The sequence below is a fragment of the Syngnathoides biaculeatus genome, chromosome 23 (genome assembly GCF_019802595.1).
Source record: "Syngnathoides biaculeatus isolate LvHL_M chromosome 23, ASM1980259v1, whole genome shotgun sequence".
NCBI lineage: Eukaryota > Metazoa > Chordata > Actinopteri > Syngnathiformes > Syngnathidae > Syngnathoides > Syngnathoides biaculeatus.
The window spans coordinates 17936539-17962171 of NC_084662.1; the positions used below are offsets into that span (position 1 = coordinate 17936539).

Here is a 25633-nt window from a genome sequence, read left to right on the forward strand (position 1 = left end):
AATGAACAACGACAATTTTACAAGATGGGACACCGACAAGTAGAAGATGCAAGTGTTTACATTTTCAAATGGTCAATTCTGCAACACGACCAGGAAATCACAATGTCCCATCACAGGTCAGCTATTTTTAGAGCCGTGTTGTGACCACTGACCCAACACTTCTCTCTTGCCGACTTGCATTGGCAACTTTGCAACTTTTCTGGCCCCGACCCCTTTCCAAGTCCACAAATGATTCCCACGAACGCTTCGCTGGCTCCATTTGGAATCTCACGTCTGGCGCCACGGCCGATCGACATGTTTTGGCATGTAAACAACAGCAAATATTCGACTGTTTTTACACGCGAGCCTTTACGACGCAAGAGTCTGTTCTCATTAGAATTCCTTAGGATTTTGTACGAAAAACGAGTCACTGAATTTATTATCAAGCTCTTCGTACCACATTTCTAAAGAACACTCTACATTCAAGATAATTTGCAAGATATGGTGAAATTTAATTGATATTTATTTATTTCATTGCACAACATGTCTGCCCTTTATGTGGCTCGGGCTGCATTTTTTGAAAGTTTTACTTGGCGGGTTCTGTTTTTGAGCGTACGTAGCGCGATACAATTTCTTGCCAAATTCTCGTGAGAATCAATCGAATGTCGCGACATGAGCCGAAGGCTACGTAGGGACGTGTGTGAGAATGTACGATTGTATTTTTTGTGAGTTGGGGAGTGGGAGTGTCAAGTGTGAGACGGGTCCATGTCAGCCATTTTGTAACAGTGACTCAGCAATTACTATTTCCTTTGCATGTCCACGGTTATCTTTGTACATCCTCCAAAATCGCAGGTTTAGCCAACACAAGCTCATGAACATTTGTATAGATATATATAAATATTTAAATTACTTTTCTTGTAGGATTGCGACTATATATGTTTCACCCCTACATTTAAAAAAAAAATGCTGGTGTTCAATAAATACGAGTTGCTATGTGTTCTATTATTTTCTTGAACCTCAATGTGTGGTACTCATGCGCACACGAAGAAAGTAGATATAAATTAAAAAGCAGTGTTCAAAGGAAGCAGGTTGAACAGGTGCCAGTTTTCAACGCTAAGATAATATCTGAAAGTATTTTCTTGAAATTGATGTGAGGTGTGGATCCGCCCATGTTTGCATGGTTGTTTTTCAGGCTGAGTGACTCATGTCAACTTAACTGCTTAAGTCAATGTAAAGCGTACGTGGGACATAAAACAGATAGCGGCTCAGCTCTGTAGGTTGTGTTTACTTGTTAATATTCCAGTCATTTAAAAAAAAAGGAGGTCACGCTCACAACGTCGCATTAAAATACAGAATCAGACGCATTCTCGGAGACACGTGTGGCGGTTTGTCACATTCGCTCAGTCGCGAGAAGCTTCAGGTGGGAAAGTGATCCATCGGCGAAGACAGTGATGCGTGAAGGAAAGCTGTGGCGTGAGTGTACCGTTGGCATGTGGTGCTGCTATTGTTAGATTACACACTGCTTGTTTTCCAGGAAACGATATGGCAGGAAGGATAATATAGGAGGGGAATAACAGATATGTCTTTTTTTTTTTATTTGGGCGGGAATATCATGTTTATGGATCATGTGGAAGAAGTCTTTCTTCGCTTTCCCATATACAAAATATCATCAAATATCATACATATCAGTTACATACACCTAATATCTTTGTAGTCACAGGAAGAAGTGTTTGAAAAATGACGGGAATTTGCACAGTGCATAATTTTATTTACGATGACTTTTTTAATTTTTAAAAAAATCTTTTGAATTTTAAATAAATAATACTCTTCTTTATTTTATACCCATATCTATAGTTCATTGACACTTTTGACCGAATTGTGGAGCAAATATTTCATGATTTAAAAAAAAAGAAGCAGTTGAAGTACATTTGGCATTTATTCTCCATGCCAACACCATAATAATGAGCACACGTTTGTTCACCTTTTGCTTTGTTTTCTTTGTTGCTGTTTGAGATCAGCATGAAGGTAAAAAGAACTCGACTTCATAGCTTGCGGGCTTTTCCTCATTAGAATTAGATCACCTTCTTCCCAGTAGTCTGTCTCTAATATATATATATATATATATATATATATATATATATATGAGATTATTGTACAGTCAGGTGAAATGTTAGTGTGCAAATGATTATTTTTATATTTTACAGCCTTTTTAATGTTTAAATGTAGGACTTAGTATGTATGCCTGTTGAGCAATTTTTGTTTTAAATTTTTCTCATAAAGCAGGCATGTTCAGAGACATTTTTATATTAGGTACTGAACCAAACTCCCCCGAAAAAGGGCTAACACTTAATTTCTTTTTAATTTTTATTATTTCTATAAATAAAGAAAGTGAAGGCCATAGGGCAAGGTGAGAGTATTTGTGTACTTTTTCTCAAGGACTCAAATAAGTGCCTGTCAGATTTCAAAAGTAATCATAGAGAATTATGAATTAAGAAGTAAAGGTTTGCAGCGAATTTTTTTTTTCATCCACAGCTAAAGGACAGGCGTTTGAGCACCACAAAGTGTCTATGTGTGCACGTGCCTAAATGTAAGATTTTCGTCTATAGCAGATTAAAAAAATAGGCGTGTATTTTTATTACGGTGGTGGGTTGAAATTTGGCTTTAATTTGTTGTCATGCTCATGACGCAAAACATTCGCATTTCAAATCATCTTACCGCATTGAAATGAATGGGGAGACCATTAATCTATTCCAGCCGCCCAAAAAAATCCAATCAGAAATTATTACGTATTGTTTAAAATGATAAAAAGTAACCTCACTTTAAACATACAGTAATTAGATGATTAAATACAATTTTATTATGTTCAACAGTTTTGATGGCACGGTGGACGCTTAGCATATGTGCCTCACAGTTCTGAGGACATAGATTAAAATCCAGCCTTGTCTGTGTGGAGTTTTCATGTTCTCCTTGTGCCTGTATGGGTTATCCGGTTTCCTACAACATCCAAGAACATGTGTGGTTTTGAAATTGAAAATTCTAAATTGCCTGCAGTTTCAAATGGATCTTTTTTATTTTTAATTTATTTTTAATGTGGCCGATGATTGCCTGGTGTACCCCGCCTCTTGTCCAAAGGGATAGGCTCAAGTACGCCCGTGACCCAAGTGCTCTAATGCAATGCCGGTTGTGCTGCTCATCCTGGTGTCCATCCCTTGGTTACCTGGGGGCAGTGTGAGACTGATCTAATAAAGGTAGTGTACATGGAGACAGTCTCCTCTTTTGAGTATGGTGGAAAAGTTAGTCGTTCTTTCCAGAGGATAAAGAATCTATGCCTGTGAGTATTGTTATATTGTCTCCCTACGTGTGATTCTGCACTGTTTGTGTTCCATATCTTAATGTTTTATAACACAACAATATACTGTAGATCCTCTTCATTAGCCTGTGCCCATTTGTTTTATTATGTTAATTTTCACATCATGTGTTAGCATCAACCTAGCAGCCTTTAGGATAAAGTTGGGCCTTTGTTCTAAATGTATTGCTTTTAAATCTCTATTTTTTTTTTTTTATTTTGTTTGACTGCACACTTCAAATGAGAGGAGCAATAAGCAGTTTGGAACCCAATTTGAAGTAATTTATTAATGCTGTCAAAAAGTCAAAAATAATTTCTTGTTGTGAAGTGAGTCACTGCCTAAATGCAGCGTTCGTATTGCAAATCAAAGTTGATTTTTTTTTTACAAAGGACAGATTGTATCTTGCAAAACTCTTGAGTTGGGTCACTCGTATCTCAAGGCACGATTGCACATTTGACCTGCAGTTAACTGCAATCGGTGGCTGCTGAGGAGGGTTGAGCCTCTGGAACGGCTGCATAAGCGTGAGGCGACAGCGTATGAAGCAAGGCACCTTTGATGGTAGCGGCAAACAACCCACAGGAGACTATACAAACGTCAACAAACACACAAATGTTATCTGAGCTACATGAAGCCAAATTCTGTTTGTCTCCATGCATGAGAAGAAGTCGAAATCTCAGTGGAGCAAATTTCCTGTCTGACCCACATTAAAATCATAAGCATGCCGCTTGATCAAAATGTGCTGGAAAGAGGAAACAAATCAATAACGACTGCCTGGAATTCCGCAAATGGACTCGGTCGAATGAATTGGAATGAATATTTGACACAACTATTTACTTTCCTGCTTACCGTGTTGTAATTAGATGTAATTACACTAAAGAGAGAGCCCACACAGAAAGGCCCGAAGCAGAAATTCGAACACTGAACAAGGAATTGTGAGGCAGATGAGCCAGTTCCGAATTTGTTGTGCAAATCACATTATCAAACATTGACTCAGACCTATCAATTATTGTAACTAGAGTGAGCAGTTTATGTTATTTTTGTTTTTAAGACAACTCAAGCAAATTTGAGATCTTCCTGTTCCAATCGGGTTACCCTGCGCCATAACTTGAAGCTCCTGTGGTGTTTTATTGCCATCTAGTGGCTAACTGATGCGCTGCGATCATTTCTGCTTTGAATTTTATCAGAATCACATATAATGAAACTAACAGTCCAGAACAGGTGGAAATTATTATTCTCAGTCGAGGTCAAAATGCACATAAATGTGCTTAACGGCTATGAATACCAAAAAAGTTGCAATATTGTGACATGTGCGGTGTATGTTATGTATGCTGTTACATCGTGCGTCAAAGGCCCTGCAGGACAGCACCACAAACATGCCTCCAGACCTCCAGACTGTCAGGACATCTGTCATCGCTAACAGTCATATGCCGCTCCTTTGTGAGTGTGTGTGAGCGTGTGTGCGCGCGTGCGTGTGTGTGTGATGGACAAAATGGATGAATGTTTGTCAGCAGTTCAATTCAGAAACGATGGCAACAGCCGTGCTTCTAAAACATTCATGTCCAAAAGACGGCCTCTGTTTTTATTTTTTGTTTTTATTTTCTTAGATTAAACATCAAACGATGTTATATTGTTTTGCACTTCCAGGCCACCGTAAAATATCTCCTGTAGACAATTAACCAAGAACACACACGCACTAACACGTTTTACACCATCACGTGTGCTCTGACGTCATCTAATTTCTCTTGATTGGTCCGAAAATGATTAATTTCCAACAACGATGCATCTTCGCGAAACTATCAATGCCAGTGACAAGCGGAACAATTTTAAAGATACACTTGATGGCAGAAGGCACATCGTTCATTTGTGAACTGGGACACTAAGGACCACACTTGGCTGCATTGCTTTTGTTTACAAATCTTTTACAGTTGTCAAGTTCTGATGAAACCACCTCGTAACATTAAACAAAAGTACGTGAATTTTATACATCTTGAATATATTCACTCAGATATTTGAATAAAACTTTGAACCTGAAAAATAAGTGAGAAACCCCAAGTCCTGGATCGGTTGACCCAGGTCTGCATGAGTTTTGTTCTGCCACAAGATGTCGCAGCAAATACACGATTGCACAAATCCTTTGCCAGGGGCAGTGTCCTGGAATGATACATTGGCGATTGAATGGATGAAGTCAAAGGATCAACGATGACAGTCTTGGGTGGGTGGGGGGAAAGCCAATATTTATCACACATGAACCCTAAAAGTAATAAAATGATGAAGTAGGAATGGTTCAAGACTAAACGGATGCTTGTGTTAATTCTCGCTAAAATCTGTCAGTACTAAAACCAGCGACACATTTTTGGGTCTTACTCAGTGTGCTGTAATTCTTCTCACCTCTCACCACTACTACATTACTAGCCAAATTTTTCAGTGTGCAGCATTAGTTAGTGTACAGTCTATTCACATAAACATTCCCTTTACTTTCCTTTTTATTATTTTTCCGCGTGGTCACAGATGACTTTTAAACTTTCCATTCAGTTTTTTTAGGATGACTTTTGAACGGGGACGAGTGCCTTCAAGTGCAAAATGAAATTTTCTATTGAGAGCTATTTATTCATATGCATTACCCCAGTTCAATAAACCAATGGATAAATATAAGGAAGACATTTTTACCAAAACACCAAAGTACACAAAGTACACATTCACACGAATACAATTATGTTGTCGTCAGTGAACCGACCCTGCATGATTTTGGAACGCTGGAGTGCCAAGAGAAAACCGGGGGGACGCTGGAATGAATTTCCGATAGCACCAAAATCCATCAAATACGATCTAAATACATTTCTCATGCGGGCCAGGTTTGGTACCGAACTCAACAGAATCACGGGTGAAAAGGTTCCATTTAGAAGTCCGAAGCGAGAGTGTGTGTGGAGCGGCCTTCTTTCTCAACTCTGTGATGAGATTGTGACACAAGCTGCTTCGTTCCGTTCGTTTCCTCCGGCTGTGCCCTGGGAAAAATCCAAACTGTACTAAAATATCATGAATCAATATAATTGTAAGGGTGTATCCTTGAGGAGAATAGTGTACTGTGCATCCGTCACTCTAATGTCAATAATAATGCACCTACGAGGGGACAGCGAGTTTTAAGAAAAATGAAGTCGGAGTGTGTGATGGTGCTGAGCGACGGTGAATGCAGATGAGAGCCGAAAAGGGTCGTGAGGAGTTTGAGGGGGGTGGGTTCCACTTTTGCGCAATGAGTGAAACAACGCCCTGCCAGTTTGTGCTTGGAATTCTTTCATTTCTGGAAAGCCTAGTTTGGGGTTTTTGCTTGGGTGAGAGTCAACATTCTGTCATGGGCAGTGAAAGTAACATTTCATGTATGTCATTTCACACAATTTTGTATGAACTATTAAAAGTGATTGAAGTGTTGCATGATATTATAATTATGAGTGCAATGACGTTAATGAGCAGTTAAGATCATTTGTTGACTTCTATTTGTAGAATTTTATGAAGCTGTGTATGTCTTTACCGTAATGCAAGTGGACAGCCAATTAGAATTGCCTTCAAGAAGAAAGCCAACAAGTAAAAAAAAAAACCCAACTTGAAAATATGACTTGACGCGTGGCTGTCTCCGATTACATGGAAACATTTACATATGCAAAACTAGTCAGAAAACAGCAGAATTGTTGTATGGAGAAACTAAGGGAATTTGTGTGTGTGTGTGTGTGTGTGTGTGTGTGTGTGCGGCTGCGATAGAATTTTAGCGACTTTTCGGGGTATCCCTGTTCATAAAGACAGACTTTATGAACAGGGAAGGGGGTGAGGTAAGGAGAAGGAGGGAGAGAGCGGGAGAGAGAGGGAAAGAGAGAGAGAGGGAGCGAGAGAGAGAGAGAGAGACTGAGGGACGTGCCATCCTTTTCTCTCTTGCATTCGGTTTACGGACAGCGGAGAAGCAGCGACCATGCTGTGGAAACTAGTTGAGAATGTCAAGTACGAAGATATTTACGAGGTAACGTTACCCACCCGTCGTGACGCCTTTGGGTGAAATGGGATTACCCGGCATGCTTTAAATGTATGTTGTTTCTCTGCACAGGTTTTTAATATTTTCCCCCCTCAGGTGGTGCATGTATATAGGCCGAATGGGAGGCTCCTTAGGTTAGGTTGTTTGTGGATTACATTGATCCAGACCACAAGGTGAAGGAAATTAGGGGCAAAGGCATTGTTTTATTAATTAAGAATTTGAGTGAAAGGCAGTGCTTTATGGTGAAGGGGCGCTGGTGGAGTTTTTTGGATTTGAACCATTGCCTTTTCATTCAAAGGCACGAGTGCAGTCTATTGTCTATGAAACAACAAACGTTCCCATAAAGGCGAGCTGAGGCGCGTGAGACGTATGTAAATCCTCTTGGCTTTTATCCCAGAATGATAATGGAAGAAAATGGGCGAATTTCTGCAGACTGGCGGGGGAGAAAAGGGCCCCTCGGCCGAGCCCTGTGGGAGGGCCTCGTCTCGTGCCGCACGTGGCCTCGCTCCCACGGCCGTCGCACTTGAAGGGAGCGCCTAATGTCATTAAACCGGCCCGCCGCGGAGGCCATTGTGGACTTGAATGCGCCCTTTGACTTCACACGAGTCCCCCACGCGCCGCGGAGCGCACGGATTGAACTTCTTTTGCTTCGTGGGTGAAATCGGGCTGACTTCTACTTGCGAAATTTATATTATATCTCGGCGGGAGAAGGATGTATCCGGTGAACTTTTGTTCCGTTGTTACTGAGATTCACAGCACATTGCGCTCAGCGTAGGATTAGTCTCCGTTATACTACTGCAAGTACTCTAAAGCCGCTCTATCGCGGTTCAGCGTTCGCTCTTATTTCTACAAAATAGGCTACCCGTACGCCAGGGGTTTTATGGCTTTTACGGCTTTTTAGATGTACTGTAATCTATCGAGAAAAATATAGAGATTGACACGTACACACACAAAAAACGCCACTTAAATAAAGCTTTTAACTAGATTAATTTAGAGACGGTGGAGCAACTGGTTGGAGTGGCCTCGCGGTTCTGAGGACCGCGTTTCAAATCCCGGCCCCACCTGTGTGGAGTTTGCATGTTCTCTCAGTGCCTGCGTGGGTTTTCTCACAAATCCCTAAAACATGCATTAATTGCAAACTCTTAATTGCCCCTAGGTGTGATTGTGAGTGCAACTGTTGTCTGTTCTGCGATTGGCTGGCGACCATTTCAGGGTGAGCCCCACCTCCTGCCCGTTGATAGCCTGGTTGGCTCCACCACTCTCGTGACCCTTGTGGGGATAAGCAGCTCAAAAAATTGATGGATGGATAGATTCATTTATCTTTGAAGGTCGTGAGACTAAACACCAGAGGAGTCGACTAACCAGCCAGGCGAAATCCCAAATTTGCTTTGGGAAATGCGAAGTTTTTCTGCCGTTGAATGAAGACACGATGTTGAATCCCCCCACCCCATTATACATTAGCGCCACCTAGAGGTTATAATAGCACACAGCAACTTCAATATTGAACAGTAGGTTATAGTCTGTCAATATGACACGTGCATTTTTTTTTGTTCATTCAAACGCATCAACAATATTTTATAAAGTGTTTAATTAAGTTTGTACGCATTACACCAGGCGTTAAGGGTAAAAAAAATCTTTGCAAATGTTTTTACATGGTCTCTTTATATTGTAGAATTTGACTTTTTGCAGGTAAATCTGGAACATACCGTTGCGATAAACGGGGGCGAGGAGTGGGCTGGAGACTGCAGCATTTTCATTGGTGGTCATTTTTGTATTTCGGAAACACATCGGGCTCATTTGCAAAGTCACTCACGGTGGCGCAGGATACTTCTTCGCTCGTGGCCGTGTCGCCAGTGGGCTCCCTTGCGCATTCATATTCGTGTAAATCTCAGTCATGAATAACAATTACACGGGGGAGGGGGTGAAGGCGAGCGATAGAGAGAGAGAGAGGAGAGAGGGGAGAGAGAGAGCGCGAAGAGAGAAACGAGAGAGGGGCGAGAGAGAGAGTGAGAGAGAGAGAGAGGAGAGAGAGAGAGAGAGAGAGAGAGAGAGAGAGAAGTCAGCCCTAGGAGGTGTTTCGAGCGGCATATGCCTGGGTTCTTCTGGACTCAAAAGTTCGGCCGGTTTTGTTGTTTTAGTGAGGCTGAAAGCGGTTGTCCAGATGTTAGTTCATTCTTACTGCACTGCGGTGAGTTTATGTTGATTTTTTTTAATGTCCTTCAGGCTCTTTTTTTAAAATGAGTTTTTAAATTGATTTTTTTCTGTGCCCCCCTCAAGGACCGCCACGACGGCGTCTCGAGCCACAGCTCGCGTCTGTCCCAGCTGGGTTCGGTGTCCCACGCCGGGCCCTACTCCAGCGCGCCGCCCCTCTCCCACGCCCCGTCGTCGGACTTCCAGCCTCCCTACTTCCCACCGCCGTACCAGCCGCTCGCCCACTACCAGAGCCAGGACCCCTACTCGCACGTTAGCGATCCGTATTCCCTGAACTCTCTGCACCAGAGCCAGCAGGGCGCATGGGGGGCGCGGCAGCGGCAGGACGCCGCCGGGGAGCGGATGGACAGCTCGTCTTTGCTGGCCCAGCCTCGGGCCTCCCTGCCGCAGCTGCCTGGGCTGGACCCACGGCGGGACTACGGTGGGGTGAGGCGGCCGGACGTGCTGCTTCACGCCGCTCATCCGGGACTGGAACCCGGGATGGGCGATGGACTCTTGCACGGACTGCACGGCATGGAGGACGTGCAGGTGAGTCTGAAGGGCACAGAGGCCTTTTTGTTTCTTCTTTTTCTGGGTGTAGATTTTTCAATCAGTACTTTATTTTTCAAGTACAAGTATCATAAAAGCTCAAATGATCTTTGAAGAAAAGCAACAAGAAATAGTTGCTTTCTTCAAATGCAAAAACAATCGAACATGGGACGAAAAAAATGTGAATGAGGTGGTACACGTTTTAGCATTGATGCCAAGATCCAATCAGTGCTAATGTTGTAAAAGGGTCAGAGGTCATGCCCTCTCAGGGTTGACCCGTGAAATCATGCAGCTGTGGTCTGGGCCTAAAGGCCCCAAGGCTAAGAGGAGGGGCCGCGACCTGCATGCCAGTTCTCAAATCAACCGGTTTATGTAATAGACTTGCTAGAAACGTGCAACTTCTTGATAAGCCACACAAAATGTTATCTCTATATTTACAATCTTGGACTTATTTATTATTATACTTTTTTTTGGTCATGAGGGTAATTGGTGAAATTGGCTTTTAAAAATAAACGTGAAGCAATCAAAACGGATGAATTTGGAGTGAATTGAGGGAAACTGCGTTTATCATGTTTTTCAATTTTTTTTCTCGGGTTGCCTCATTTTCACTTTCAGGCTGATATATAATCAGTGTCAAATTATATTGCAATACCATGTAAATATTAGTATGTTTTTTTTTTATTGTGGTGGGCTACATTGAATTCACTCAAAACACCCAAAACTTCATGACGTGTGACATTTGATTGGCCTATTGGAGTGTGAACTGTCACTACAAGCTTATAACGATGGTTTGTATCTGTCTTGGCACTGACAGACAATTGACGACACCAACGGAACCAACATACTGGATCAGTCTGTAATTAAGAAAGGTAAACTATATGCATGTCGCTGATGTGTGCAACATAAATAATTCATATTGTCGTTTTTAAATGCTGGCTACTTTGAATTGATGAATTCGTTTGAAAACTATTTAGACGTAGAATAATGAGATAGGGTGGGATGACTGATTGGACAGCAAGTCCACATGAGCCATGAAAAAAAGGAGAATATAAAATATATTAAAAATAAATGCACCGTATTGACAAAATTATGAACCATATTCCTTTTGTGTCTATTTTATAGAAGTGCATAACATCACTTTCGAGACTTCAATATATTGCGAATTGATCCCAGCAGTAACAGAGTTATAATTTAGCATTATTAAATTTATAATGACAATTTTGTTTTCGTACAAGATTTTTGCAATGCGACCACGACGAGGGACCAACATGTTTCAGTCACTCGATTACTGAAAAGCATGAAAGTGGGATTCCAGTATAAAATAAATTAAAATAAAAAACTGGGAGTTGTTCCTGCTCAGTGGCTCCACGATGGGTAGGAGGGATGGGGTCTGTAAAGCGGGATAACGACCTTTTGCTTCCCCTGCAGAGTGCCGCTGACAGGCTGCGGCGCGTGCAGGCGAGCCGCCGATGATGCGCAATGATTCAGTTGTGGGATGTTGAGTGACTGAGCTCCCCGCGGGGCATTTAAGCCGCTGATGTAATAAATGGCAGCGCTCACGGAGATCTCGTGAGCTCGTTTAGAGCTAATCTGCAGTATTATCCCCCGTGGAGCTATCAAAAAAAATAATCACACTGGCCCCGCGCAATGCATGCATGCAGGCGGTTTTAATGCATTATAATGGGAGCGTGATCCTGAATGGGGGATGGGGGGCGGGGGGTGGGGGGCAAGTGCTCCCGGTAAGACTTAAAATGGCCGCGCATAAGGAGGGGGAAAAAATGGGAGGTAGCTAATGCGATTGGGGAGAGCAATCAACAATCGATAATATCGTCACCAGAACGTCGCGACACTTTCAATAGGAGCAGGCGACCTGCGCGTGGCCGATGCCGGGAGGCCTCGTGGACGCGCCTGGTTTGATCGGGAGAAGATGGGCAAATTTCTTTGAATGACAAGAATATACCCGCCGGCCTCAGCGTTAGATAAAAATCACATTCATGCAGAAAAGTATGTATTTATATAACTAATAATAATCAGGCAGTGTTAACTAACGTGGTGCAAGAATTGCACGATATTGGAGGTATGTCTAATATTTTTGCGCCCAATTGATTTCAATCGGCAAAATTTTAGAAACAGCTTTTATTGATCTGCAATAGTGTCGAGCTGCAATTTCACGCAACTGCGCAACATAAATATATCGAAAAAGAGTTCGTTACATCTTCAAAATAATACTTCTTCACTTATATAAATATAATTCTAAACATCTAAATAAAAAATAAAGAAAATACAAATTATAAATATTCATAATTAATTACAACTTAGCATTGTCCGCTATGAAAACATTTTTTTTTTAATTGAGCTCATATATTACATCTCTTGGACACCGAACGACTGATTGAAAAACAAACTTTAAAACAAATCCCCCTGTCTTAGTACCCATGCCTCCCAAGAACATCGGCTCGCTGATGCTCGGGAAGGACGGCCTGATCGGCGGAGTCAGCGTCAACATCAACGAACTGTTTTGTTCGGTTCCGGGTCGGCTGTCCCTACTCAGCTCCACCTCCAAATACAAAGTCACCGTCGGGGAGGTGCAGAGGAGACTCTCCCCACCCGAGTGCCTCAACGCGTCCTTATTGGGGGGCGTATTGAGAAGGTACACACACACACACATTCCCACACACGCGCGCGCACGTACATACACACACCTATGCAACGTCTCTGTAAACACACGCACATACACACACAAAAAAATCACTTGAAGTATCCCTCGTGGCATGTTCTAAAAGAAAATGCATGGCGTTTTCATGTTGCGTATCCAAATGTTTACGATGCTTTCTTTCCCTTTTTAACAGAGCGAAGTCCAAAAACGGTGGCAAATGCCTGAGAGAAAAACTGGAGAAGATTGGACTGAATTTACCGGCTGGGAGGCGCAAGGCTGCAAATGTCACGTTGCTGACGTCACTAGTAGAAGGTGATTATTCAATTCACGAGTTTCACTTGAAATACTGTTGTCGGTTCCAAAAGGGCGTAGCTTAGGGCACCACTTTGGGTTACATGATATTTAGTGAATTCCAACCTTCTTCACTTCGACCTGATTTTGGATTAAACAATGTAAACCATAATAATAATCTAATAATCACAATAATGTTGATTGAATTGAGATTGGCTCGCATTACTCTTCATTAGTCATGCTCGTACATTCAATGGGTGGAAACATGACATTTTTATTTTATTAGTAAATGACAAATAGTCGAGAAATGAAAACGTTAGTTTGACTTCCACTGGAAAAAAAAACATACTTGATTTTTGGTTGCAGGTGATTAAAATGTGGTAAAATTGGGTCATTTCTCCACTTCTCGAAAATAATAGAATAACATTTTAGTTTATTCTTGTTCGAATTATGTATATTAAAATGTCTTTTTTTTTTCAATACAGAACTTGTTGGCTTTAACATCAATTAATTACAAACTAAGAGGGAAAACGTCCAGGTTGGAGGTTTCTAAAGGAAGGGGGAAGGGGGGGGGGGAGCCCGACATAAATTACAGTTTGCAGCAAATTGTGCAATTTGCGGCTGATCCACGCTGACTCCCCGGTGCCCCTCTCCACCCCTCACCCCTCCCCTGCTGCAGGCGAGGCGGTGCACCTCGCCCGGGACTTCGGATACATCTGCGAGACGGAGTTCCCCACCAAAGCCGTGAGCGAGTACCTCAACCGGCAGCACGCGGACCCCAACGAGCTGCATACGCGCAAAAACATGCTGCTGGCCACCAAGTGAGTTTGATGGCGCGTTTGATTGGATTCTTCCTAGTTGTCTTTTATGGCCGCCCTGCTGGTCCAACACCACTTTCTGAACCATCCCAATATTCTGTCTTATTTTTACCGTAATGTAAGCACATATTTTGAAAACATAATTATAATGCACCTCAGCCGAAAGAAGCTTTGAATGTCCCACAGCCTGAGAAACATATTGTCTCCGATTAATTGCAATGACATAACTGCACGCATTGGTTTCGGGGCGGGGGGCATTCATCACCTCCAAATGGGGGAATTTGTGGTTGGAGGTATTAGTGATCAATTAAATCCTGCCTTCATATTCCAGGGCCCTAAGTGCCCCCTCTCTTAAAGAATGGCCCGAGGGAGCCAAGCCTGCGGCGTTGAGGTCCATTCTGGCCCACTGAGCAATGACATTTGGATATGAGATTTTATTCACACGTACTTTAGTATGGCTTTAACCTGGTCTAAAATATAATGTTTGATGTACGAAAATATCACCGCTTAACACAAGAATCCTGCATTAAACCTTATATTGGCTACCTGAAAATAGCTTTAAAATGAGCATAATTTATTTCTGGCAAATGTCAGCCTGAGCTGACAACAAGCTGCACATTTGAGTGTCTTTAAAAGACTCATTTACAAGAAACCTTCTGGCTTCGTGTTTGATGTTGAACATTTTGATAGCAGTAGAGCTTGCTGGCATTTCAAAATACAAGCTCAGAGGTTGTTAATGTATGTTTGACCCCTGCTTCTTGTCCAAGAGGCGATCCATTGTACGGATCGCCATGAAAAGTTACATAAAATAATCAATTTTATGGCTATAATATACTGGAAATGAATTCAGAATCTTATTACCTCGAGTAAGTGTGCAGCAATGCCTGCATTACAGAAGAAAGACCAGAGAACTGAATAAAATAGATTTTGTTACTATCTCTGTTTCACTCTAAAGGACAAATACCATTCATACGATTTATAAAATCTGTTTTTTTTTTACGTGCTTTGGTGTATAGCCAAAAATATTTCAGATATGCATTTTTTTGAATGAAAAAAGTATTTGTTCATATGCCAACATTTGGCAACTGAACTGAGTGCAAATGTATACAACCCACTCCACAAATATGGCAGATGCAGTGCAGGCAAATGTTTGGCCAAAACGCAGAACATTTTAATGCCTGTTGGGGTTAATATTAAGACGTGCGAATATCTTAAAAGTCTGCAAACAAAATTAAAAAATAGGGCTGTCACTATCAAATCTTTTTTTAGAATTGATTACCATATATTTCATCAAGTACTTGAATAATCATATACATATAAAATGTGCATTTTATTTTCATTTATGAGGGCTTGACCTCTAACTTTAAACTACATATGTTGGTGCTGAGCGTTTTGTATGAACTCCATCCAGAATTCGACAACAAAATGATTTCATCCATCCACTATCCATGCAGCCTTTGCAAAAACACATAGCATTTCCGATTAGCACTAACGCACTAATAATTAATATGCAATGGATAAAAAAAAAAACAACTACTTACTATTCAGCGGACTCACGGATTATGTTATATGTACATTACACATGTAATGGTGTGTTGAAAAATACTTACAGATTCTCCTTTGTCATTTTTGTCCGTGTTTTTCACAGGTCCGACAGTGTGTCCGTCTGCAACAAATATCCACGCGGTAAACATGGACAGCAGGCAAATGGTTCCGGGAGCCGTAAATTGGTTCCGGCCAGCCAAAAATGCTTTTGAAAAAAACGTTTCTTATTGCCTCGAGCAGAAATCAATGCGTTAACCAATTTTTGTGGTTGACTTTGCCTTTTCTTTCCTACAAGCCCAAAACGCACACAAAAAAAGAGTAAAATTAGATGACAAGTGGATTCAGGCTTAATTGCAGTGCAGTAAATTCTCACGTCTTGCCCGGTGTTCAGTATGGCCGACGTGTTTACGGTGGATGTTTGATGCTCAGATGTGAACCCTCAGCACTGCGCTGCCTCTTCGGAAATTCATTATTTATCAGTGAAGTGTTTCAAGTCATCAGAAAACAACAGCGAGGGCCTAAAGTGTAGCCCGGGGTGGAGACTTCTTCTCCCTACTCAACTAACCCCAGCTGGGCTCGGCCTGCCTTCGTCTGTCACTCATTTGCTGTCGTGCTGCCCTTAGGCCTGTGTATGTGTGTGTGTGTGTTGTCTACAGCGATACCTTGAATATAAATGGGCCCCAGAACCAGAGAATGATATCATTCAATTTAATTTAATACCTATTGATTGGCCCCATATTAAGACCTTATACGCACCAGCTTTTCTTTGAGCAATTGTTTTCCAGCCGTTGCCATTTGCTATTGTTTTAAATGTGACACTTTGATGTGTTGAGAGCATTCGGGCATATTAGGACATAAGGATATAGGATATAATAAAGCCAGTATTGCTCTGCAGTTCGTACAAATTAGAGAATAAAATGTTTTAGTGTAGTAGTGTTCTAAATCTTTTTTTTAAATGTTATTAGAAGTACAAATGCAATTGTTCATTATACTGTACCATAAAGTCATTAAACAAAAAAAATTTAGTTCCAATGAAAGGTCAAATGAGATTAAATGAAAAAATATATATGTATTTTTTTATGTGTGATCCCGATGAAATTGTGTCCTGTATTCTGCATGTACAGTATCAAAATATCTCAAACTGATACGGGAAGCCGACAAAAATGCTTTCCAATAATGTGCTTTAAATGTTAACTTTTGCGATAACATCTGCGCAACGTGTGTGAGCTAGACGATTGCTGACAAAATTCTTGCTCTATCATGTTGCGTTCATCTTTTTGCTTCAGAGAGTATTTAAAAATCTCTCCAGCGAAAAGGTACGAGATGAAACAGAAGACGGGTATTGGCAAAGTGTCTTCAAGTACAAAGCAAACCTTAATACATAAATATGAAAACAGAAAATCACACACGGCAATGTCACATTAACAAAACGGAGGCTCAGCATGTGATGTGTTTGTACACCAAGTCAAAATAATCATAAAACACAAGGGGGGGGGGGGGGAGTGGAAGTATTCCTGCCAGTGTCAATTACAAATGTTCAAGAATTATCTTGTAACTTTTGCAAACACAAATAAGCCACATAGCACACTTCACAAGACGACTTTGCTTTTCACACGTTCACTTACAAACTCGTTTTCATATCAACTCCATAAAACCTCATCTTGGTAGGATATGCGTCATTTATCTAAAGTTTCATCAGTCATGTCCCCACTGATTTTTCTGTCTAAAATTACTCCAGTTTGTTGATGGGAGTACATGAATTATTGGCAGTTGTTATCGTTCAAATGGTAACAATTGCTAAGAATTAAGGATTGCTTAATGGCAAATGTCTTCACTGTTGTGTGGCCCAAATGAAATTTCATTATTTCCAGCAAGTTTTCTGAGGATGCTAATTACATTTAGGATAAATAGGATTCCCCTCCCCTAAACTGCTTAAAATCATTTTCATTGAAGGCAATCACAAATGCATACTTGTGTCTTCTGTGCTCCTTTTTTGCGTTCTTTTGCAAATTGGTCGTCTTGGTCACTCAAGAATTCTTTACCGTTAAATCCAGTGGAGAGCACCTCATTGTGTAGTCGCAATACACCAGAGGGATCTGTGTCAAGTACAGTACATTCAAGTAGATGATGTTGTGGACGAAATGATGTGCAAATAACTCACCTGCTATCTAAAGTAATGTCATGTAAAAAGTCTTTGCCTACCTGACGTCTCATTGCTCGTCTTGCCTCCAGACAGCTGTGTAAGGAGTTCACAGACCTGCTGGCCCAGGATCGGACTCCCCTGGGCAACTCCAGGCCCACCCCTATCCTGGAGCCCGGCATCCAGAGCTGCCTCTCTCACTTTTCCTTCATCACGCACGGCTTCGGTTCGCCCGCTATCTGCGCTGCCCTCACAGCCCTCCAAAACTACCTCACCGAGGCCCTCAAAGGACTCGACAAGATGTTTCTCAACAATCCCCCGAACCGGCACGGGGACAACAAGGCCGGCGATAAAGAGGAAAAGCAGCGGAAATGAACCGGAGCTTCAGTCGTGACTTGCAGCTTTCCGCCGCACGCGGGCCTGCATGAGGACGAAGGGGGCGAAGAAACTCCGGAGACACCGACGGATTTGCTCATCTGCGTTCCCTTCTTTCACCGCCCCCAACCCCCGAGGACACGCCGGTTGCGGCGTGGCATCCCTTTCGCTCCCTGTGCCGGTTTCCAGACCTGAGGTGCCGCGTGCAGCGGCAGCAGCCATTGTGTGTGCGCTTGTGTTTGTCTTCACGCAACAAAAGCAAAAGCATTGTGAGTATGGAGATCGGTCATGTTTGGGAACTACAGTACACACAAATAGAAGGCGATGGTGGTGGTGGTGAGGGGGGGGGGGGGGGGGCTTATTTATCCGTGTACATATTTATTTATATTAATTTAAAAGGTTGATTTTTGTAAATAGCTGCCAACCATTTTGGAGTAGGCCTATTTATCTGTGATTTGGTCTTTGTGGGGCGGGGGCAGTAAGGACTCATGCAGTGTTTTTTCTGTTCTTATAGAGCTGTTGTCATGGTGCTGATGATGGGTAGACATGCTTCCAATTGTCCTGTGCTTTCATTTCTATCACATTGATAATAAACCATGTGTTTTATTACGAGAGCGACGCCCGAGATACCCTTCCTCCGTGAAAACGGGACACTTGCCGACTGAACACGCAGAGCACAAATGTTCACCGCAGCATTTTAATCGTGTCTTATCTCTGATACACAAGATAGAATTGTTGTATGGTAATAATGAGCAAAGACATTTTGTTCATCTCGGCGTTCTGAAATTGTGATGCTTCTCCACTCGTGGGTCCAGAAATCTTTACTCAAAGTTCAACATGTGCAGTATTGCCTTCTCAACAGGACATATTTTTTTTTTGTATTAAATATCCACTGTTATACTATCCTGCAATTATGATCTACTTGCAATTGTTGAAATTTCGCTATTCATTCGGATCGCAACATGCGTGACCTACCAATAGCTCTCCATATTGTTCGTATATGCGTAAATATTATCATTTTGTCCAAATTCTTAATATGTACCACTTCACCTTTTACTATAACACACAACACAATCATTCTGTAAGTAAGAAGAATTTCAGTTTTGCAGATTTGACCCCAAACATTAAATCACAGGATCGATGTAAAAGAAAGACAATGAAACATTTCAAGAGTTGTAACAGACAACTTTGATCATGGTCATACCTTAAAAGAAATCTGCACCTTGTCGAAGACACCAAATCTTTCAGATTGGTCAATAACAATTAAAAGAAATGGAGAGAAATAAGAGATGCTTCTGCCAAGCCAAAAGTACTCCAAAGGACCTTGAATGTGTCGGTTGTCAATGTATCCCACTGATGTCCAATAATCAGGTCAGCTGTGATTTGATACTGACATTTTATTTGTAATGACTTACATTACCGTGTTACAACAGAAAGCACCCCCCACCACCACCACCACCACACCCACTTCCCCACAACACACGTTATTACAAGCAGTTCATGTGTTCTGTGTTGTTGTTTGCAAACACGAGCACTTTTAATTAAAACAATAGCAAAACACGTAGTGGTTATAATAAAGCAGATATTATTTCATCATGCAAGGAGGCTGCAAAGTATTCCAGAGCATGCACACAGGCAGGATGGATTCCAGGGAGATAATTGGCTGCATTCTCGAGGCCTCTCACTCGCACGTGCGCAAGGGGAAAGGAAAGGAATTGTGCCTTGCGGGCCTTCTTCTGAATTGGCTATCTTCTCCTGTGCTCGCTGCATCTCGCAATGTGCTAATGATGAGAGAAAACGTGACGCACGGGTTCAACCAGAGAGAGAGAGCGATAGACAGAGAGAGAGAGAGAGAGAGAGAGAGAGAGAGAGAGAGAGAGATTTTGGTTTTGAAATCAACTTTATTGAGCTTTTTTTCAGTCGTGCTCAAGGTAATTGCCCCCCCCCCCCTTTCCAAAAAATAAATAAATAAATAAATAAACATGGGGGTAGGTTGCAAGGGGGCGAAGGGGAGCCTGGGGCTGAGTGTGACCCGTGGAGTGGAACGCTGCGTGACGCAGGTGCAGAGTTCAGCACCCGCACGTCCGCGAGCAATTCCCGTTCAACAAAAGGAGAAGCTGCCGAGGATCAGTGGCGGCGCAACAAAGACGGCTTGGCTGTTGGCTTGAAACAATAAATGGGAATGAGACGGGCATGACCCAAAAATACCTTTTTTTTTCCTCCAGAATAAATATGAGTCATTTAATTGGAAAAGTTGTCATTTTAATTCATTTCTAAAAATACAACTTTATATTCACGTTAATCTTGGTCTTTCATCTCATAATCATATGAATCTACCTTGGAAAAATACAACTATAGGCGATTGTAAGATTATGGTTTTTATTTTTTTTGTCAATTCTAATAAAGTTGGGACATTGTGTAAAATCTAAATAAAACAGAATTTTCAAAACGTCAACCTATCGATTCAACTGACAACACTTCAAGGATTAGAAATTTTAAGTTAAAAGTGATACTTTTTTTGCAAATATTTATTTTGAATTTGATGCCTGCCACCAAAAAAATCCAAAATAAGTGCCATAAAAGTTGATAAATACAACCACCCCCCTCCCCCCCCCAAAAAAAACAAAAAAAACAAAAACGTTTTGAACATTCTACAGGGCAACTGATGAATTGGAAACAGGTGTTGTTCTTGGGTCAAAAAGAAGGTTCCCAGAAATCCTCACTTATTCACAAGCAAAGATTAAGCATCACCAAAATTTAAGAATAATTTTTAATTTAAATTTTGAATTACTTAAAATAATTTCTTAGCGTAGAATTGCAATTGGAAGGAATTTGGGGATTTCATTATCTACAGTCCATAATGATGAAAAAAAATTTAGAATATCTCAAAAAAAGCAGAGAGACCGAAAACCAACATTGAATGCCATTGACCTTCGATCCCTCTGGATCATTGCATCATTGTGTAAAAGGACATTTGCAAATGGGCTGAGGAACACTTCAGAAAACCATCGTCTGTGAACACAGTTCGTTTCTACGTCTACAAAGGCAAGTTAAAACTATACCACAGAAAGCCAAAGCCATGTACAGTATGGTTTAAGAAATACCGGCAGCCTCTCTGGGCCCGAGCACATCTGAGGTGGACTGATCCAACGTGGAAAAATGCTCTGTGTTCTGACGAGTCTACATTTCACACTGTTTTTGGAAATCATGGACCTTCGCTCCTCCAGGCCAAACTGGACAAGGACCATCCGCAAATTCAACAGTTAGCATATGAAATGGTATAGGGTGAAAGTTAAATTCACCTGCCTTCAAAATCTGTGAAGGCACCATTCAACATCAAAGGTTTATATACGTTTTGGAACAACATACAGCGTGCTGCCATCCAAGCAACGACAACAATACAACAAAAATACGACAACAAAGACCTCGGACTGCTGAACAACTGAAGTTGTACATCAAGCAAGAATGGAAATACAAAATCTACTTCCAAAGCTTCAACAATTAGTGACTTGAGCGCGCAAATCTTGCTTGAGTGTTGTTAAAAGGACAGGTGATGTTAACACAAGGGTAAATATACACCAGTTTCATCTTTTTTAGAATCATTTGCAGGGATCATATTAAGAATGACTTTGAAGGTTAAATATCTTTCTTTTGTATTCAAGTGACTATATGTTGAAAAGGATTCACAAATCATTGCATTCTGCTTATCTTTATGTTTTACACAACATCCTGACTTCATTGGAACTGCAGTTTGTACAGGACTCCTTTGTTCTCATAAATATGAAAACGTTTTTAAAACTATATTTAAATATAGTGAATTTTATTGTCATAACATTCTTTTTGCTAATTGGTTACCAAAACAATACTACTGTAATTCCCAACCTACCTGGTTATAAGCCTCGGTACGCAGAAAGAGTTTAATGCTAGCGTGGTGCTAGCGTTAGCGTGACGCTAGCATTAGCTAACGCTAGCGCCGCATCACCGCATAAACCGCAGGGTTGAAAGTGCATGAAAAAAGTCACGGCTTGTAGGCCGGAATTACTGTACTTCTTTTTGTCAAAACTAGGAAAGTTTAAAAAAAAAAAAAACGATTCCTCTGGCATTTAGGAATGGCATGTGAGAAGTTGTTTAATTGGCATAAAAGTTAAGAGGAAAAATATCTGTTGACAATACCTGATCAGAATCTTTCCAGTCGTGCTCTGGATGTTTGTTTAGCGTCACTTTTCCCCGGGAAGATAGACCTCTGCCCCATTCTCATGTCTTCTGCTGACTCCAACAGGTTTTTATCCAAGATTTGCTCCATGTTTGGCTACGTCGGGCTTCCCATGACTCGGACCACCTTTGATCTGCTTGCTGAAAAACAAACATCCTCTCAGCATGACACTGTCGCCTCCATGTTTCACAGTAGGCATCTTGTTTTCAGGGTATTGACAGAATTCCTTTTTGGCCACATATGGCATCTTGCATTTTGTTCTGAATATGATTGTGTTTCCACAAGATCGGTTTTGAAACACAGTAAATGTCTCTATCTTTTTTCTTCTTGCCACTCTTCCATACTACTGATTTTGTCCTATAGATCCTCCAGGTTTACGAGGGGACTCTTCTCCGATCAACCCTTTCCTTTCCCAGCTGTTATTGTGCGTGAACGGCCATTTCTTGGTATGCCTGCAGTTTTGGCATGCTCTAAGATCCTCTCTGCTGTGGTATACACAACAAAGTAACTGTCACACAAAGCCACTAAAAGTTACAGTATTACAGATCATTGTAAACAATTATTACATTTGACCTTTGGGTCACAATTTTTTAGATTATGTATGGTTTTCAGAAGGCTTCATTAAAAAAAGATTCCTGATAGGAGAATCCACTGAACTAGGGCTCTGAATCGGTTTTGCATTATGTTCACTTTCCAAGCAAAGATCATAACTTCCCCAGTAACGCGAGAAACGAGATTACAAAAATTTATTTAGAACCCATGGGACAAAATAAGTGCATAAAAATTATGTAAGCAATTTTTTTTAAACTATCATAGATAATGTCTAGGAGCCATAAAATCTCATTAAGAATCGAGAATACAGTCGAAATACCATTAAGTCTCATCCACTTTGAGGAAGTAGCTGAAATAGATTCTTCAACGGATGATCACAAAATCCACCACATTAATATTTATTTTACTGGTATTCCATCCATCCATCCATCCATCCATCCATCCATCCATCCATCCATCCATCATCCATCCATCCATCCATCCATCCATCCATTTTCTTTTGCCGTTTAACCTCACTAGGGTCGCGGGGAGTCCTGGAGCCTATCCCAACTGTCAATGGGCAGGAGGCGACGTACACCTTGAACTGGTTGCCAGTCAATCGCACGGCACATAGAGACAAACAGACACTCTCACAATCACACCTAGGGGCAATTTAGAGTGGTTAATGGCATTATTTTGAAAAATAATAGATTACTTGCATTGTTTTTAAAAAACAATTGTTGTTGCTTTTTTTTTTAGTTGAAGGTAATTAATTCTCGTTGGGTTTGAGCTGGTTATCTATTCTATTATCTTTTATTTTGTGCCCTCCTTAAACCTGATAATTACAGCTGACTCAGCAATAAACATTTTCTATTGGCAGCCACGTGCAAACTTAAGACAAACAATGTGTCCGATGAAGTTGTTTTCATTCAAATGTCAGAGACTGTTACTTTAATGAGAAGACTGGTTGAACTGAGCTCATAAAACCTCAGCACACATCAAAATTCCGTCTCAGTTCCTGTGTGTCGGCCTGTCATTTTTCCAGAAAGTGAGTGAGCGCGTTGCCATCAGCAAAGCCTCTCAGCAGTCTGTTACCCAATGGACTGTAAAAATGCTTATCCTACACACAAATATACACGCAGGTTATCCACCATGCAGACAGCCGAGTGCAGGTCGGGAGTAATTCCTGCTCACAGCGCTGTGCTCCAGGCGGTGGAGGCGCTGGATATTTCATTATTCATTAATTTACTGTTTAACAAATCCTGTCATTACTGAGCTAGAGCTGAGTTCTCTCACACGCACACACAAAGATACACACACACACACATATAGAAATACACACTCAGTGTCAGGCGTTGCAAATCGGCCTGTTTGATCCCGGCCTTCCCAACAAACGTGCAGAGAGCCATGAATAATAAGAAATGCAGCGCTCTGGCGGAACGAGCAAGCGTGACACTACCTCACAAGAAAAACCCTTTAGCATGCGGCAAAAGTCCGCTGGGGGCTGCAATAGACGCCCGAGGTTCTTTGTATAAAAAGACAAAACAAACAGTTGGCCCAAGCGTGATCAATATGAAAGGCAGCCCCCCTAACACACACACTCTCAGACGGAAGGTGAGGACGAAACCGAGCCATTTCCTTTTTTTTTTTTTTTTGCATAAAGGAAGGTTAGCACAGCTGCTGCCCATTTTACTCACAACTGACATTAATGACCTGTGAATGTTTATAGAGTTGTCTTTGGCTCTTGTCTCCAGAAAAAAAACCAAAGCAGTAAGATAGCGATTAAACAGCCTTGTTAGGCGTCACTCGGTTATAATTGCACAAGTTGGGGGTGAGGGGGTGGGGGGGCATCACAGGAATTGTCATATCAGTGCTCCATCAATCGACAGCAGCGTGTTATGAGTCGTGACAATTGGAAAAGGGTCCAAATGGACATTGGTATAAATGTCGTTAAATCAATAATTGAGGGAAAAAAATAAGAATATGCTGTTGATTAATTGTCTTTTTTGTTGTTGCTGTTGTCTAAAACAGTGATTTCCAACATTTATAGAGCCAGGGCGCATATTTTACAATTCAAAAATCCCATGGGACACCGACAAAAGTAAATGTTACCAAAAATGGATCGATTAATTACTGTATGTACTTCCTGCCATCTAATAGAAGAATATTTTTTGTTCTGTCTGTCATTGTGCATCACTGGCATAAATAGATGAATAAAGATAGATTATTTCTTGGAATAAACGTTATTTTTAGGAATGACATAAAATTGGATAACTTCCCACGGGACACTAATGTACCCTGGCACACTGTTTGGGAATCACTGGTCTAAAACAGTTGCTGATCACATGGTCCACATGATCAACATCACATGGTACACTTTGTTGTACATTAGCGTCACGCATTGGTGTGGTCACTTCTTATGTGCACAAGTTTAATAAAGTGTGATTTTTTTTTTTTAACTATTTCCCTCCATGTAAATAATGAAAATGAAAATATCATTTGTGCATTGTTTGACTGCTCAAATCAATTGAGGACACCATAAATTTTGTTTTGCTTTTCCATTATTGTTAAAAACTAAGAGAAACACAAGTCGGACATTTGTGGCTTTCTCTTGAAATGCACGTCGGCATCATACATCAACGTCTGTAAAAAGTTTACAATTGTGATTCTAAACCTTCCATTCAGATCATTCTATTTTGGCGGGAAAATACAGAATTGCGTGAGAAAAAATGTTTTTTTTTAGTCCAAGACATTTTTGATGATTTCCATTCTGAGCAATTTAGACATTGCAATACCATACCCCCCACCCACCGCCTATCTGATATCTGTACTTCTTTTTATAATTTTCAGGATTATAAATTGCACCATTGTGCTAATGTTTGTCAATGCCTTCAACTCGTACTTGAATTGTCGTAGCATGTGAAGAGGAAAAACACCAAACCATGTGTTGGTTGGCCTTTTGGATTCCTAAAATAAGTAATAAA

At 41.2% G+C, this 25633-nt stretch overlaps 1 protein-coding gene across 1 annotated transcript; it reads left to right on the top strand.

The window, feature by feature from the left end:
• Positions 1-9603: 9603 nt before the first annotated feature.
• On the top strand, positions 9604-18078 carry tfap2b (transcription factor AP-2 beta; the record flags this gene model as incomplete). The annotated part of the gene is made up of 6 exons (XM_061813124.1): positions 9604-10080; positions 10895-10970; positions 12499-12730; positions 12930-13048; positions 13707-13848; positions 17623-18078. Coding segments are annotated over 6 exons (1329 nt in total), but the record flags the coding sequence as incomplete, so codon positions are not given.
• Between the last annotated feature and the right edge of the window lie 7555 nt (positions 18079-25633).